The sequence below is a fragment of the Pholcus phalangioides genome, unplaced genomic scaffold (assembly GCF_987345545.1).
Source record: "Pholcus phalangioides strain wild (caught in Gottingen) unplaced genomic scaffold, Ppha-v1.0 ptg000015l_1, whole genome shotgun sequence".
In the NCBI taxonomy this organism is placed as follows: domain Eukaryota; kingdom Metazoa; phylum Arthropoda; class Arachnida; order Araneae; family Pholcidae; genus Pholcus; species Pholcus phalangioides.
Genome location: NW_028301608.1, coordinates 103,552,278 through 103,570,637, shown reverse-complemented (window position 1 = coordinate 103,570,637; position 18,360 = coordinate 103,552,278). Strand labels below are relative to the sequence as shown.

At 38.5% G+C, this 18,360-nt stretch overlaps 1 protein-coding gene across 1 annotated transcript; it reads left to right on the top strand.

Moving 5' to 3' along the window:
* The first annotated feature begins 6,836 nt into the window (after positions 1-6,836).
* LOC149077235 (E3 ubiquitin-protein ligase MARCHF2-like) lies at positions 6,837-18,360 on the top strand. The gene is made up of 6 exons (XM_089242768.1): positions 6,837-7,158; positions 8,995-9,351; positions 9,454-9,575; positions 14,144-14,367; positions 16,210-16,407; positions 17,852-18,360. The coding sequence occupies exons 2-5, from the start codon at positions 9,012-9,014 to the stop codon at positions 16,394-16,396; spliced, it is 873 nt and encodes a 290-aa protein (XP_089098894.1). The 5' UTR covers positions 6,837-7,158; positions 8,995-9,011; the 3' UTR covers positions 16,397-16,407; positions 17,852-18,360.

The following is an 18,360-nucleotide window of genomic DNA, read 5'->3' as shown; positions in this document are numbered from 1 at the left end:
ACACTAAAGGGTCAAGATGATATGATCAATCAGAAAATTTAAAACATTTTTTATGAAACGTTTCGAAAAAATATTGAGACATTTTCTTCTATTCACGAAATGATGCTGTGAAATTCAAAATCTTTTCTCCACTTCAATGATAAAATTATTCAAACTAATTTGAAAAGCAATTTCTTAGTAATGTTAGAAGAAAGAATATTCGTTTTTGTTATGTGTTGGAAACATGAGCAATAGCATACAACCACAGATTAGCCTTTTTTCTACTGTACCTGATACAGGGTGATCAGCGAATAAGCCCTTTGTTCAAAATTAAATATCTCTACAACAAAGATCAATAGAATTATGCGGTAAACGGTACGTTTATTAGCAAAACTGTGAGAATGTTGTACAGAAATTTCGAAAATTTAGTTGTTTTTTTTTTATTTTTTAAAATTTTAAAAAAAACTGGAGATTTTGGGGTTCCGAAAACCCTTATTTGTGTGAAGAGAAACCACTGCATTCGCCTAAAGTTACTGCATGGGCTGCGGTATGCGCCAGAGGCATTATCGGCCCCTTCGTGCGAGAAACGATTACTACTGAACGTTACGTTACAATTTTGGACCAATTTGTCAGCACACATGGCGCATACCGCAGCCCATGCAGTAACTTTAGGCGAATGCAGTGGTTTCTCTTCACACAAATGAGGATTTTCGGAACCCCAAAATCTCCAGTTTTTTTTTTAAATTTCAAAAAATTAAAAAAAAAACTAAATTTTCGAAATTCCTGTACAACATTCTTACAGTTTTGCTAATAAACGTACCGTTTACCGCATAATTCTATTGATCTTTGTTGTAGAGATATTTAATTTTGAAATAAGGGCTTATTCGCTGATCACCCTGTAATTTGTTACGTACCAACTAATTGTATGAAAACAGTAGGCCTATTTGTTTTTTATCTTTAATTCAGTGGCGTCGGAGCCGGGGTGCGATGGGTGCTCGAACACCCACGGAAGTTTGTAAAACAGGTCCGAGCCTTAGAGGAGAAATAAAGCTTTATTTGGTGGGGGGAGATAGGGGAGGGGACGCCCCCCCCCCCCCACCCAGTATCAAAAGTGGAGTGGGCAGATCTAATGTATATGTGTGTATATGAATTGACATCATCATCATCGTGCCTCCAGCCATAATGACCTTGCCCCCCCCCATACTTCCAAGTCTATCTCCGCCTTTGTTTTGATGACAAGGGGGGGGGGGGGGGGTTGAAGGTTGCTTCCGTCATCAAGCACCCTTTTTGGAGATATGAAATGTTCTAAGCTGCTGACGAAAATTTTGCTGACAGGGGGGGAAGGGGGTCAGTGTTTTGCTGACTTTTGCTGACAAGGGGGGGAGGGGGGGTCAAAAATGGCTAAAAATCTGCTTACGTAATACTTGAATGGCCCCAAAGCTAAAAATGCGGATCAGCCCAAAGGTAATATTTTCGGTCCTTATCTATACAGAGGTCGTCCCAAATTGTTTGCACACAGCGGATATATCTGCAGTCGTTGATTTCAGAAACATACTTTCAATGACAAAAAGTTTTCAAATGACGTGCGGTCTCTTAAAGTCTCAAATTTCCCAAGGGGTCGTATACATGAAAAAATAGAAAAATTAATTTTTTATGTATACACTGTGTTGCTAAATTTTTAAATCAGTGAAATGTGAATGCGGCTCTGAGAAGTCATTTACAAAAAAAACTGCATATCTTTAAATGTAATATTAAGCATTACAGAGAAACAAAAAACTTCACGTCAGGTTTCACTACACGTACACGACATTCCCGCATGTACCGATTCGTTGGGGGTTCCGCGGGTGGGAGGGGTGTGGGCGGGGTGCATGTGTGGTGTAGCAGTAGTAGGTAGGGCCTCCAAAAAATGACTCGGGGATCCATGATGTTCTTAAGTCAGCCACCTCGTTGGGCAATTTGCCTGTTGTGGCGTTGTATTTGTATTAACGAAGATAATTTAACTTTGAAGTTTTCAGCATTTATCGCCAATGATTGAGGGCGTTGGTTGTTCATAAAGTGCGAAGCGTAAATAAAATTCAAAGTTGTAATTTTTTAATTACATAAGTCTTATTATTACCAATTAAATGTATTATTATTACTAATTAAATAAGTCTTTAATTATAAAAATACATAATTGTAAAAAATTTAATTGATATTTATTTCCCAGTAGCACAACGATATCGTTAGGATATCGTGTCGATACCTGTCCGACGACGGAACGTTGAATGAATATCGAACGTCGGAAAGATATCGGAAATTTTTACGTGTGCGATATCGAACGATATAGTAAGCATTTATTCACTCAAAAAACGCCAAAATATCTTTTTTCTCTAAAATGGTTTTACTCTCATTTTTATAGCATTTCGTTTTGAAGGAGAATATCTCGTGTGATAATTAGTGTGTTTTGAAATAATCCAAATTTCTTTCTGCGTCGAACTACGTCGACAAATGTATGTCATTTCTACGTCGCACGGTATCGGTAACGACCGTGCTAAAATGGTTGAAAAGTCACATTCTATTTGCATGCAGTCAGAACCGTCGTAAGAGCATCATGGAGAACCGGGCCAATTGATTTTTTGAGGTTGTTTTGATTTTTTTTGCCCTACCTAGCAAATTCTCGAAGAATTCAACTCTTTCAAGACTGGGAAGGGGTAGCAAGGAAAAATCTGCCCTAGGACCGGTGGGGGATGACACAGAACTTGCAAAGAACAAAATCAGTTGTTTATGCAGAGCCTGAAAGCCCCATCCGTCAGGCTGCTTTTAGGCGTATATCCAGGGCAAGGTCGTAGCGTGTGGGCTCATCCCCCAAAATGTTAGAAACTTTCTGACATACGTGGAATGACATGCATTATGTCTTTGTTTTTATCACTTTGGTCTGCCCCTTCCCCGAAATAAATTTCTGGCAACGACCCCGACCCAGGTGATGTGTTTGGGGCAGGGCGAAACCAATTGTGTATATTCCTAGGACCGTCTTGCACTTTAAGAGACACCGATTTTTTTTCATACATTCCAGCTCGTGGTAGGGTTGTCCCCCCCCCCCCATGTATCCTTAGCTGGTCGCAGTCACAAGCTTATAGTACATTGTAATCAAAAGTGGCGGAATGAGAAAATGTGCCAAGATGATCGAAGAGTTCATTAAAACGCATCTCATTTGAGTATTAGGCCGGGTTCACACTGCCCACCGACTGTTAGGTACACATACCCACACTTCTGGCACAGTTCAATCGGTAGTAAATTGCCCATGGCGATAGACCGGAGTATTGCTTGGTTTGAAAGAAAAGTGCGTAGCGGCCTCTATAGAATCAACCAGCATTACACCGAAACAAACTTCACGTTAGGTTCACAACACGTGCACACACTTTCCAACATGTAACCTACCAATTTGTTAGAAGTTCCAGAGAGGAATATGAACGAGGTCCATGTGTGGTTTAGTAATGATCTTTGAAATTATCAAGAAAACCCCATTATACTCGCTATGAATAATTGAAACGCATTCAGAAATAGCAGTCGGATTAAATCGAAATACAGTCGCAAGGGGCTACTTTGAACCGTTTTTGAGATTTCATTAGGAATCACTCATGCTAGGCATAGAACATATGTAAAGTGGTTTTTGAAAATGATGGTGACATAGGACTATTCTAAGACAATGTGAGAACAGATGTATTACCATAAAAAGCCATCACAATTTTTTTTTAATTTTTATGATTTTCTTAAAAATATCGGTGCAAATTAATCCATACTTTACCTTACATATCGATTACTTCTTAGCAAGACAATCGTTAAAAGAACTATTAACTGCTTAACCGGATATGCTCCTTGGACGCATTCCTCTACGAAATTTCTAACGATTCGGTACATGCCGGAATGTGTGCTCTGAGTGTATGTGTGGCCCTAACGTATTTATGTTGTCGAGTTGCGCTTGTTTCGTGTGCATGTTGCCCTGTGTCTTCCATTTGCTGAAGTAAAGATGGAAATGCTTGAATTTTTCATGTTATGTCAGTATCATGCTGTAGGTCTGTCTGCTCTCTGCGGAGAGACTTTTTCAAATGGGAGACTGGCTCACATTCGCACTTGGAAGCTGGAAAACCAACTTCAGCTGTCGACCCACTTAAAATTTATTGGGTGACCACATTAATTTTTTTACGAGAAATGGATTTTTGAACGGAATGAAATTGAAAACAAAATAATAAATGAATAAAATATAAATGTGTTTTATGAAAGAAAAAAAAGATCGCGAAATTCACAAACGTGCAACTCATTTAACATGTAGAAAAAAAATTAAGGGAAGTGCCCAAATAGTATTCCCCCCCCCCCCACCCCCAGTGTCGTCTTAACGCATGGGCCCACCCGGACACGGCTGGGGAGCCTCACAAAAATGAGAATTAGTTGAAATTTTGGAGAATTTGCCTGATAGGGCCTCAGAAAAATCACTTGGTCTGGGAGCCCATGATGCTCTTAAGACGGCCCTGTGCCCCCCCCCCCAAAATTAAAATCGCTTAATTCTGAGTTAAAAATAATTTAAAAACTGATTTAAAGTAACTCAACTCCATACCTAATAGTGCTGCAAATGTGATTGTACTAAATAAATTTATCCTAACCAAAAATAATAAATAATCAAAACAACGCAAATTTTGGATTTTCACCAAAGGTGTCCTGATTCCCCCCCCCCCCCTGCCGGTTATTATCTACACATTTATTTTTATTGGAAACTTGATTAAAACAGTCATATGATCACTCATAAATTTATGGAGATGAGAGAAAACGAGAGTTTATACATTATTTAAATTTCTTTTACTATAGATTTAATGAGTAAATAATAAGTTACATCTCAATTATTTAGTCATCCGAACAGAAATCGGGAGTTTTGTTGAAGATGAACATATGATTTTTTTATTGTATAAATTTTTCAATCATTAGCATTATTATTTTTTTTCAAAAATAAGATGTGTGACACACACAAATTAAACACAGAATAAAAACGCCAACAAGTTACCATACATCAATCGGAATGAGTCTAAAGTAGTCAGGAAAAATAAAATATGTCACAAGAAAAGTACATTATGAGTGTCCTAAATCCGTCCCCAGGACCGAGATATTCAGTGAGAATGAGGATTTAGGAATTCAGCTATATCAAAAATTGTGACTGCTCCTGACTAAACGACTACAGATACATGACTATGACGAATATGATATGCAACGTAATATTGAAAAGTAACTATCTATAATTATCAATCACTTACTCATTAACGAAAAGCTTACCTTAACGCGTAAATACAGGACGGGAAAAAAGTCTGAAAAATCTGTAAAAATTCATAAAAACCGGAAAAATAACCGAAATAAAAAACGGTTTGCAGGGTTAGCACCCCTAGGTCACGGGGATTTTTCTTTAAGGCAGAAAAAAATAATTCAAAAAACAGCCAATAGGTGGTGCTGACGTATACAAATCAAAAGAAAGATACGCAAATAACGAACAGAATGCATCCAAATCGTTTATTACAGCAGTATGTGTTCCACATGACCACCACCACAAGGGATAACACATTGCCGGCGAGTCCCAAACCCAACAAGAAGCTTTATATTTCGCACTTATCATCCTTGTTCACATACACAGTTTACAACGGTGAACTGATTGTGGATTAGGAGCGAAAGTTCTTATATAACCGTCTCATTTGCATAATTCCACCGAAAACGCTCGTACCTGCTCCACTTATCGGCTGTTTTTTTAGGGGTTTTTTCTGTCTCAAAAAAATTCCCGTGCCCTACCGGTGGTAACACTGGAAACCGTTTTTTATTTCGGTTATTTTTCCGGTTTTTATGCATTTTTAAAGTTTCTACGGACTTTTTGCCCACTCTGTATAACTGTTCAATGTTAATTTCACACACAACACTGTAGCAAGTTATAACAAAGACTATTTTTAAAAAAAGTAAAGCGTAAATGCATAGAGAGTAACATTTTGATGAATTATATACATGGCTGATCTTTGTAGTATTCTGATGGTAGCATTTACCGGATGGTATGTTTGTGTTTTGTTTCCTTTATATTACCTACAAGCACTTCACATTTACACAAACACTCACAAACTTGTCTATTTATACTGTCCCTTCATAGCCAGTCTAAGTCGCCAGGCAGTCCCCTCGGACTGAGCAGCGACGAGAAAAATTGAATTGTCTGTCTGTATATAAAGCGTTAATGAAGAGAGCAAAGTAACTGTCACTACAAATAGTCAACTGAATGGTTCTGAAGAGAGTTTCCTGGCACTCTCGCAAGATAACAGTTCTGAACATGCAATATGGGGGGGGGGGGGGGGGGGGGCGAATTTCCCCATTATTATTTTACCCAAAAACAAGAAACAATATTAATTTTGAACGCAATAGGATTGATACTGAGCTGAATTACGCCTAAAACGAAGTAAAAACTACATAATAAATAGCATTTACTTTCTAAGTCCGATAAAATTTCTTATAAATAACTTGAAAATATATGTTCAGCAAACGATATCCAAAATAGTGGATGCATCACTATCTCAAATTCATGAATTGAGCGATAATGTGTCCTGTCGGGAAAAGTCATTATAGAATAGCCTCTAGGCAGCGATTAGTCTTTTTTCAGGATTGATGCCAAATTACCCCTTTACGCAGGGTCACAACTAGATGCTTGGTCAGCCGGGATAAGCACGCATTTAGGCGCCCCCTTGCAATGTCGAAGAATGAAAGTTGCGCCTTCTCTGGTCCACCTCTATGTGCAAAGTAGCCTCGAATTAAGGTATTTGCTTATTCGAAATCACGTTGGCTAAAACCATGATCATTATGGGGATATGATCACCAGTTGAGGCATCAAGATCTGAAGATCGTACTCTGTATTTATTTACAATATAATTGGCGAAAAAAACCCTGATCCAGTAGCCAACATATAGGGCAATAGAGCATGTGTAACAAAATAACGCCAAAGATCTGCTGAATCTAATGCAATAATGTTTACTCCGTGAATCCTACTTTTGTGCATCGTCAGATATGATTTTTTTCTAATGGATTATTATAAATGCCTTGTCGCCACTGTTTTGGTTTTCTGGATTACGCAAATCCTCTGGAGAGTTCTAATCAGTTTTGATTTTATTAGAAAATATTTCTACTCCGCTTGAGGTATGTTCTATTAGCGTTATAATTTAGTCAATTTGTGGTTTTTTTAATTGATCAATGTCATTTAAAAACTTTATGAATTTACTATACATGAGAAATCTAAATGAAGCGTGATCAAAGAAATTTAGATAGTTTAATCTATATTCCTTTTGATCACGCTTCATTTAGATATCTCATAGCAGTTGAATCTGAAATTTCTTTAAGGCCGGTATTACATTATACAAGTTTTATAAAACTGCTTGTATAAAACTTGAAAAATACAACGAATAAGCTGATGGGTTACATTCAAGCTTATCCAACCGATCAGTTTATTGGTTGTATTTTTCAAGTTTTATCAAAGCACTTTTATAAAACTTTTACAGTGTAATACCGGCCTAATTCGGTATCTTGACCATCGATGAAGCTGATTCGAAGCGTGCAACCATCTTGATCGTAGCCCCCCTTGTTTATCGTTAAATTACTTTAATTTCAAACCAGTATTTTCTAATTGAATTGAATTTTCTTAGGCCCGTATTCGCTATTGAAAATTTGTAAAAAATCCCGATGAATTTATTCAACGTAGTGGATTCATTGAAATTTTTACACGCGATACGGAATTATTATAAAACCCTCGATTATAATTCCGATCAGACGTAAAAAAGTACATTATACAGTATTTCTCAACAGATTTAGAAAAAAAAAAAGGGAAATGCCATTGTGTGTGTCGCAATTACATACTTTGTCTGCCGGGGCAAGCACACATTTTGACTTCCCGTGTAATGTAGAAAGACCAATTAATTCATTTGGTGCCCTTAGTGACAAGGCGTGTTTCTCGCATGGACGAACGGGGCATGTGCCCAGGACCCAAAAATTGGTTGCGTTTAGTATTTTAGGCACTGCCCACGTGCACCTTTCCCTGCGTACACCCCTGACTCAAAGACAAACTACATATGAAAGGCAAATATGATTTTTTGGGGCCCATGTCTCGAACTTATGAGGAACAGGTCCTTCCGCCCTCTGTCCAGCTTCCCCATCCGGGGAACCAGACCAGGGCCGCAACCCGATACAGCCGCTGTGGTGGTCGAGTGGACATAGTAGCTTACTCGCATCGCGAGGGTTCGAACCCCACAGCTGCCACAGTGGTACTTGGAATGCATAAACAGCAGTTAAAAAGGGTGGATTCAGCGCCCGAAGCATAATATCCGCTCTCCCCCCCCCCCAGTTGCGACCAACTTTGGCAGTTGCGTTCGCCCTAAGGGAAGGCCATAACGTAACGGATGGGGCACATAATGATGCGACTGCTCACCTCGGCAGCTATGGTGCAACCCGGGTCCAAATCCCACTTTCGCCACAGTGGTGGTCTGCTGAAGTTGGTTTTTTGTGGTTCCCAACTTTTTAAGCCGCAAATGCGGGCTGATTTCCCCGTCAAAGTCTCGCCACAGAGCTACATGCCTACAACGATTCAGTTATTCAAATATCACACTTAGTCATAGTTAAAAAAACTTGATGGCAGATGGCGCACTGCACATGACAAGCATTAAACTGAAACAAACTTCACGATAGTTTCACTATACGCACATTCGAACATGTACCAATTCGTTAGTTCGCAGAGGAATATGAACGAGGTGCATGTGTAGTGTAGTAGTAGTGGTGATGGTGGTTGTTTCGGCCAAGCGCCAGATCCACCTGCAACGGCCAAATTGCCCAAAGAGCATACTGAGAAAAAATTCCGTAACAAATATGAATGTCAATTATTAGGCATTTACAAAGAATGAGAGAACTAGACAACGTTAGGGAAAAGAAATATGACTTTGTGTTTTCTGGGTGTCCTGATGGCATAAAATTGTTTTGGTTTTCCAGATCTGTTTATTTTCCTGATGGCACCCAGCAGCGATCGTGACAGTTCTTCAGAAAATGGATCAAGCGAAAAGCGGAGTTCAGGAGATTCGAGCAACGAGCAGTCAAATGGCACCCCAGGAGCAGAATCGACTCTCTGCCTCGTTACACCACCCGCTAATATCAACATAGGCAGCTTATACGTGTATAATTTCACGCCCACGGGACGCCACGACAACTTCACAACGACTGTCGAAATTCCAATATCGGCTGAGAAATTCGCGAAGTTCCAATCCCCTGCAGCAAGCAGTGGACCTTTCTGCAGGATATGCCACGAAGGAGACAGCTTCGAAGATCTCCTGTCGCCTTGCAACTGCGCAGGTAAATGAGTTTACGAAGACGACATTTAATTGGATGATTTAACTGACCCTTGGAAATTTTGGGCATGCATCAAGAATTTTCTAACCATTCACTATTATCTAGGTACTGTGGGCTTGATTCATCTCTCTTGCATGGAAAGATGGTTGAGCCTTGCTGGAAGTGACAGATGTGAAATTTGCAACTACACTTTCGTCACTGTTCGTTCACCGAAATCTTTCTCGGAGGTCTGTGAAATCATATAATTTATGAAGTTCATACAGTAAAACCCCTCTTTTGCGGACACTCGCGGAACAAAAAAATTCGATCGTAAAAGAAGGGTGACCGCATCGGAGTGGGTTCCTGTTGAAAAATGTAAAATGGTAATATTAACTTTTAAAATGGTTCTTTGTTTGCAAATTAATGAAATTCTGACAGTATAAGAAGCGTTTAAATCATGAAAGTACATAATTTTTGCATAAATACAAAATTAAAATTACAAAAGAAATATTACAAAGTTTAAATACTGAATTTACATCTTTTGGAAAAACTGATCAATCGATGTTTGATTGTTTTTGCTGAGTATTTCAACCCCCTTCTAACATTAGCCGGCTGTTTGGTATCTCTGGTATATCATTTGCTGAATATCCCTCCATAATTTTTTGCAATTTTTTACTCCATTCTTCGCACACGAGTTCGTAATTCGTACACTTCAAATTCCGAGTTCTTTTGAAGCTTCTAGAGTTTTTTCTTGTAGAATCAGGTCGGAAACAGGTATAAATTATCGCTTTTTGCTGAAACACACCGATCGTCTACAACGACAAGTCATCGTCTATCTTAAATTTATTTTTGATTTCCGTTTTGCAGTCATTCTTCTTACTAATGTTCCATTTGCTTGAAAATTTATCATATCTGTATCCTCCCGACATAGAATTCATTTGCAAGAACATGAACTCCCATTTTACGTTTTTCTCTTACCGTATTCGATGACATAATTTTTTCTCTTCGTTCTCTCTTCTCTTAGTGATAGAAAGCGAGGATTTACTAGGAAAAACCATATTAAACAGCGTGAAATCATGCAAAATACAGTAGACTCTCGGTAACTCGACACGTGGATAACTCGACTATCCGAATAACTCGACATCTCTTATTCCCTTGGTTGGCACAATACTAATTTCAATGTAGGAAAACCTCTCTAACTCGACACATGTTTGGCTTAACTCCGCTTAAGTCGACTACGATTTTTGTCCCTTCACCACGACTGATTTTTATAATTGGCCTTCTATTATCAGTTATAAGAATTTTTTGACATTGTTCATGGGTACTTTAAGAATCCTTTGCTCTCTATGATGGGTCCCTTTTTTGCATTGGGGGCGTGTATGTGAAGAATGATTGTTTGAAATCTGTTGGCTTTCTTATTTTAGTGGAGTTTCGAAAAAAGGTCTTTCATTCTTTTCATGATCAAAAAACGTGTGGATATTGTCCGCATCCAAAATTAGATTAAAATCTTATCTATTGGGAGTTTTGATATCGTCTGTTGTAAAGAATGTTTTCGGTGGTACTCAGTTTCACGATTTCTTGGAAAAAGAGTAAAAGAAAAAGAGCTAAAGCCTAGTTAGACGCTGAATATGTCATTTGGTTGTCATCTTGATTATCTACGGCCGTGAATACAATGGCTGTACGCAAACATCACACTTTAAGTTTAAAATCAAAAGTTTAAATTAAAAAACTAGAATCGGGTAAAACTCAGAGTGAACTCGCCAAAGAATATGGAGTTGCACGGAACACTATTTCAACATTTGCCAAAAATAAGAAAATTTTTTTGTCAGTATTTGAATCTTATGAACCAAGCAGAAAACGCATAAGAAAATCAGACTTCAGTGACGTAGAAGCAACTCTTTTGTGGTTTAAATCCACTCGGTCTCACTCAATCCCATTACCCGGACTATTAATTCAAGAGAAAGCAAAGGATTTCGCAAAAAATCTCAATCAAGGTATTTTACAGCGAGCAGTGGATGGTTGACCTGATTCAAAGAGCGCCATGGCATTGTTTTTAGGAAAGTTTGCAGAGAGAGCACATCTGCATCTCAAGAAACTGTTGAAAATTGGAAGAATTATATTCTGAAGCCAATGATAGAAGGGTATAAAGATGCAGATGTGTTTAATTGTGATGAGATGGGTTAATTTTTTCGCCTAACCAAACGCTTGCCTTCAAAGGCGAAAAAAGTAAAGGAGGTAAAAACACGTTTGACAGTTCTTTTGGCTGCAAACTATAGAAAAATTGAAATCGTTAGTTTAATCGGAAAATCAAAAAACCCGCAGTTCAGATGAAGTATCTACATCATCTCGCCATGATGCATTGAAAGCTGTAGATGTGATACGTCGATTCCTACGCACTCAGGAAAAAGCCGAACAATCAGTGTAGAATTTTTGTTTTCTCTGCGGAAAGAAAAACAAACAAATATACTTGATTATTTTTTCATGAGGTTTATTTTTTTATATGTTTTGATTCTATTATGAAACAACCCCAAATTAAAATTAATGAGAGAATTAGCATTTTATTTAATCGAATTGTTTGAATGCGTATAATTACGTACACAAAAATGATCGGACAAAAATTTAGAGCGAAACCCCGCTAACTCGACATCCGCTTAAGTCGACATGTTTGTTGACACATTTAAGGTGTCGAGTTACCGAGAGTCTACTGTATATGAGCACAATCAACAAATTGGCATCAGAGTTGTCTAACATTAACAAAAACTTCAAGCTAAACCTTTACTGAAAAGTAGCCAAAAAAGTAGATGAATTATTAGAACTTGTGTGGCCATCTAGTGAGTATAATTTGAATCGAAATTGCAACGATTGGTATCCATACAGGGATTCCGGTCCGATGCAACAAATGATGAAAATAATGTCCGTGACCGTATCTGAGGGCGACCGTTAAGCAGGGGTTCGAATAAAGCTTAGAGAAAGATGGCCTCTATACTTGTTAATGCGAGATAAGATATGCAGAAAAGTGGTTGTTACGCAGAGATTTAATAACTAGGAAAGGATTTTTTTTTTGTCCCCCAGTAAACGCAATGTGAATTTTTCTTTCCTGGCAACCTCTGCGGAACGACCGCTTTCCTGCATAACTTGTATTAACCCTTTCCGGACCGCAAGGATTAATGACGTAATATAAAGATTTGAAGTGTTGAAATGAGTTGATTAGGTATCTAATTTAGCATAAAACATCATAAATTGCAACTTTTGTCATAATTTTTCAAACATGATTTCCTGTAATGAAACGATCCAAAATATACATCTATTACATATATGATAGAAAATACGTCGCGAGGCCGGATCACGGCGTATTATAATTAAAATTAAACGCACATACGCTATTAAGTATGTAAGGATAAAAGACAGTAAGTAAAGGCAGGCCTCAGCCAAAAGCGAGCAAAGAAAAAAAGTGTCCAATTCTATGATTCATTAAAAGGAATTAGAAATACTTATATGGGGGGAAAACACTCATAATAAAATAAAAATCCCCTTCGTCCATGTGTTCAATTAATATTTTACGTTGGGACACGTGCCCCCTGGGATAACCTTTTGTGAATCTCATCAGGAAACAACGGTACTTCGTTGTAACGGCCGCCTTACGATAATAGGAAGGTCGCTGTGAATTCGGCTTCTTACTAGCGGAACTCCTAAGCTATACCAAAAAAAAAAAACCCCGCAAAGGGACAAGCGTTCAGGGGCCTTCCTCATTGCGGGGAAGGTGCATGAAATGTAAAATATGAAATTTACTAACCAAGTGCCGGTAGAAACCTGTGGACCGCTAAGGGTAATGAATGAAGAGGACATATTTGTTTACATACGGTATACGTCTCCATCTGGTGGTCTTGATGTCGTTTACAAGCCATTAGCTGATTACTTGTGACCGTCCATCGCACGGTACTCTTCAGCATATACGTTCCAAAGAAATTCCTCATTGCTTCTACATTGAACATTGAAGGACCGGACACACCCCGCTTCCCATCTCAGAGAGATATCGAAGCTTTCCCGGGGGATGGGTGTATCCAGAAATTTATTAATTTATGTGAAAATAACAATGATATACATATATACAATAAATAATATGAAATAAATAATCGTACAAATTGTGATCATATAGCATCATCCACAGATAATCAGTCCGTAATCGTAATAGTCCTTATATAAATAATCAAAGAATAATTTTTGTCTTGTACGTGATAGAATCTGGAAGTGAGTTTATCCAATCTAGAATATAACAATCTCGGTAATCAAGCTGTAATAAGATATAAATTGACGTCTATATGTCCGGCATCTCCATTTCATTCACACCCGCCGGAAAAGGATGAAACAGTTGACACTTGTCTTCTTGGGCGTAAATTGTATCGATTATTAGATGTCGGTGAAACAACCGATGCATGTCTTCTTGGTATTGCTTCTACAGTGTAGTGGTAGCGCACATTCCCAGACTGCAAGAGGGCTGTGGTTCGTATCCCAGTGAAGGCGAATGTGAACTATGAAAACCGTGTATAACGATACCGTCTATAACGATATTTTCTTTGGTCCCGGCGAAATTCACATTGAAAGGGCCAATATTGCAAATGCTCAAACCTGTGTATAAAAATGTTTTCAACGTTCCTATGATATCGTTATATCAGTTACTTCTGTATTTCTTTTCTAGTCATCGTAACACATCCTTTACACAGTGTAATTCGTAATATATTCACCTCTACAACAGCATTTGGATGTTTTCTTTTCATGTTTTCTGATAAATATTTCTTTGTGTATATCCCCTCTCAAGTGGATCAGAAGCAGTACTTCAGATTCTGAGAGCAGACGAAGTTTCGTGAGTGATATTCTTTGTTTCTGCCTACTGACGCCGCTGGCTGGCGTAAGTAGCTTCCTATGTGTAGAAGGTGCCAAGAAACAAGTGCTCGAAGGAAATAGTTTGGAAGCTGGTTGCTTGATGGCCCTTGCGACGTTCCTTATAACCATCTACTTCATTTGGAATCTTCTAACGTGCAGGTAGGAGTATACAAATTGAAATTTTAACCATATTTTTCACGTTAGTAGTAGGGTAGATTATGAAATAAGTAATCTGGCAAGCGTGTCGCCGATTTTTCCAGCAAATTGATCAAGGCCTTGTAATTTGTGTGTTAGAAATGAGGCCAATGGCAGCATTTCTCAATCTTTTTGAATCCTGGGATTAGTAAAATATCTGAAACAATGCGACGGACCATAAACTTAAAATATAGGTTCAGCAAATTTCGCAGAGGAATGTGGACGAGGTCCATGTCTGGTTTAGTAGTATATGTGCGGTCGTGTAGGATCCAGGTTCGACCCCGTTGACGGCACAGTGGTGGTCGGCTGAAGTTGGTTTTCTGCAGTATTCAAGCAGCACGATACAAAACAACGTGAAAGTTCAAGCATTTACCATCTTCACTTCAAAATATGGAAGACGGATGGCAGCACCAACAAGACGAAACAAGCGTAACTGACAAAATAAATACGCTTGTATTTAGAATACGCATTTCGGCATGTTCGTATTCGGTATTCATCGTTAGAAATTCGGTAGATGAATGTGCACGAGGTCCGTGTGCGGTTAAGTAGTAGTAGCCTGGTATTTCAAGGAGTTCTACTAAAAAAGGCATCACCACTATCGCAGTTCACCACGACACTTTGAGCAGTGTTGGCGTAACGCATGGGTCCAATCGGGCCTCACGGAAATGAAATCTGGTTGAAAATTTCGAGAGTATGCATGTAGATTGGTAGGCGGGCATTTCTAGACAGGTATAGGGCCTCAGAAAAATCCCTTTCGCGGGGGGGGGGGATAAAAGTGATGCTCTTAAAATGGCCCGAAGTTTCAGAGTTTATGGGCTAGAAGGAAAACCTTGCACGTTGTACTGTATGAAGTAAAGGCCTACTACTTCACCACGATACTCTTCGTACACATTCGGAATTTTTGACGAATTTGTAGGCCTACATGCTGGAATGTTTGTGCTTGTTTCGTGTTCTCGCCGGTGGTGCCACCTGTCTTTTATATTTTGAAGTGAAGTTGGTGAATGCTTGAATTTTCATGTCGGTATCGTGCTGTAGTGTATACGTACAATCTTTTCTTTCTTTCAAACCGAGCACAAAACCTGGGTCTATCGCCATCTATGGGCAATTTTTTACTACCTAGTGAGTTGTGCCGGAAGTGTGTGTGTACCCAACAGTCTGAGTGCGTATCTAGTGTTGTCATGGTTCCCACACCCTAAAGCAGGGTCCCTAGGCTGGGATCTTTTACGGGGCCCCCGACCAGACTTGAAAAAATGAAAATCATCCCGGGCCCCAGGACTGGAGCTTTGTCAGCCCACCCCTTGTGGGGGCCATGAGTGTTGTCCGATTTTTCTGTGCTGCCATTTATGTTTCGGAAGTGAGTGAAGTGTAATGAACGAGTTATATTTGTACCGTTTGTAGGTTTGTTCTCTCTGTGGCGAGACTTTTTAAAGGGGCGATCGGCTCGCATTAGCGCCTCGAAGTGTATATGTACTGTCTGCTCTCTGCGTAGAGACTATTTTTGTATTTAAATGTTAGACTGGCTCGTATTCACGCATCGTAGTTGGAAAACCGCTTGAAACCAACTTCAGCTTATCACGCTGTGCCTAAACGGAGTTAGAACCTTTATCGTAACGTGTGTATATTTAAAAAATCAATTTTGTTATCCAAGCATGAGAGAAGTGTCAACAAATCTTGGAGAAATCATACTAAGGAGCTGCAATTTCGGATTGAAAACGTAACTTTATTGGTGGTAGTTTTTTTTTTTTTTTAAATCTTTATTTATGATAACATAGTACTAAAAGTTTTTCGCTCAATGCTTCTTAACAGGTTTCACGTGAAAAACTACTTGAAATGGCGATCGCAAAACCAAAATGTCAAAGTCATCAGAGTTCGACGATTTTCAGCGTCCGAACAAGAATCGCACCGGAACATACGTATTCCACGGCCACCTTTATTCACTCAAGATTCGGAAAACATTCCCGAAGTCGTGGTACAGATTCCCGAATCGGTGTAATCATTCGTGAAGTAAGTTCGTTTCAAAATCTATATTCTTTGTTGGTTTAAATTAAAGTATCCGCGATCACGTACTCTTGAGATTTTTATCGAGGTAAATATTTTTAGGTCATCCGAATCGTAGAAATCTAAAAATTTTGAATCATGTGGCCACAGTTCTCGCGATCCATCGACTAGACGGCCTATTGGTCACGGGTAACAACCCTCATAGGTAAGGTCTGTTTGGGGGAGGCGGGTGTTGGTTAAGCATGCATGTGCAGGGCGGTTTCTCATAAGTTCGGGCCTTGGGAAAATATGAATTTTTGGGGCTCCTTAAGAGTTATTCAAGTATTACGTGAGCATCGATGGGAAGGGGGTTTCGGGTTTGCTACCTTTAGATGACAATGGTGGGGGATTTGAACAATGTGCTTACGTCATCAACCACCCTATATAAAAATAGTAAAGATACCATTAAAAATATTTCATGAGTGTCAAAAACAAGAAAACCTTTTGCTTGTTTGTGGGCACCTGAACTAACATTCTTCCTATTGATAACTTTCTAATTGAAAGTTGAAGAACGGAGGGGGGGGGGAACAGTATAAAAATTTTGATATTCATTTTATGACACACACCATGTCTTCACCACTCTCAGAAACTGATCGTGAGAAGTTCTTGAACAGAGTTTGAACATTCTTTCAACTAAGAACCATACCTCTATGACGAACGATTGATTAGAGAAAGCCCTAATTAGGACTTACAGGACACCCTGTAAGTCCTGATTCGGGTAGATTTTAGTAGTAATTTAGAGTTCTCTAAGCATTGTTCTACCCATGCGGGGTGGGGGGGGGTGGTAGTGGTTTAGCCGAGGATGTAGTTTTATTTCGCCAGGGAAAAACGTAAAAACCTCCCTCCCTGAGAAAACCATACTTACGCCTATGTCTCCATGAAATACATTAACGATTATCAGGGTTTCCAGCAAGCAAGTGTTCTCCAAGCATAAGATTAGACTTGGCTAACACACTCAATTCGGACGATTCTATTGCGCTTTTCAAATAAGAATTGTATAGCGAGAATAGCCCTCAGCAACTGAGCTTTCATATTTTGCTTCTCCTGGAAGAAAAAAAAAGACTCGTTCGCTGTGACGACTCTTTTCGTGCTTGGGGGACAATGAAGGCAAAACAACGTTGGACGTTATGTTCATTTATAACTTGAATTTCGACCCCCCCCCCTTTCCCCTCCGTGATACGTAATCGAAACTAATTTCGACATTGAAAACTATTTTGGGCTGAAAATATAGCACGATTTCCAAGAATATTTAAGGTTACGGCAATTTATTGTGGATAAACTACACAGAATGAAGTTTATGCATGAATACATGATATTTAATTAACGACTAAATGATCATGATTTATTTAACAGGATTTTTGATTTTCATAAGTTCGGTGAGCTAATTGGTTGCTTTTTCTTTTCACTTCAGATGAAAGTTTTCCAAGGAACTTTTTTTTCCTCCAAAGAAGCAGCTGGTTTCTGCTTCCAAGAAAACTTAAGATTTACATAAAAAAAACCCCATTTATACATTTGTTTGGTAGTTTGTTGTACAATCCGATTTACTAAATCTTAGTTGAAAACAAGTTCTTACTCTATTATACAACATTTTTTGGTTTATTTTATCGTTTAGATCATTAACTTTTTTTTTTTTAGTTTTCGTTATTTTATTTCATTTCTTAATCATTTTGTTAAAAAAATTGGTATTTACCTAATAAAAATTTACCGTTTACTTCCGATGGCATTCAGGGGAGAAATAAATTTGTTTTCTGTTGATTCTCAACCTGAAAATTATTAAACAATGATTTTTTAGTTCAAGTGGTTGTTTTTTGAGCACTTTTATTTAAATTCGCTTAACATATTTAATAGATGAAAAATTATGAAATTCGCAAACGCATGTTGTGACTGTCGGCGTTCAATAAAAATTCAAATTGCAATTAT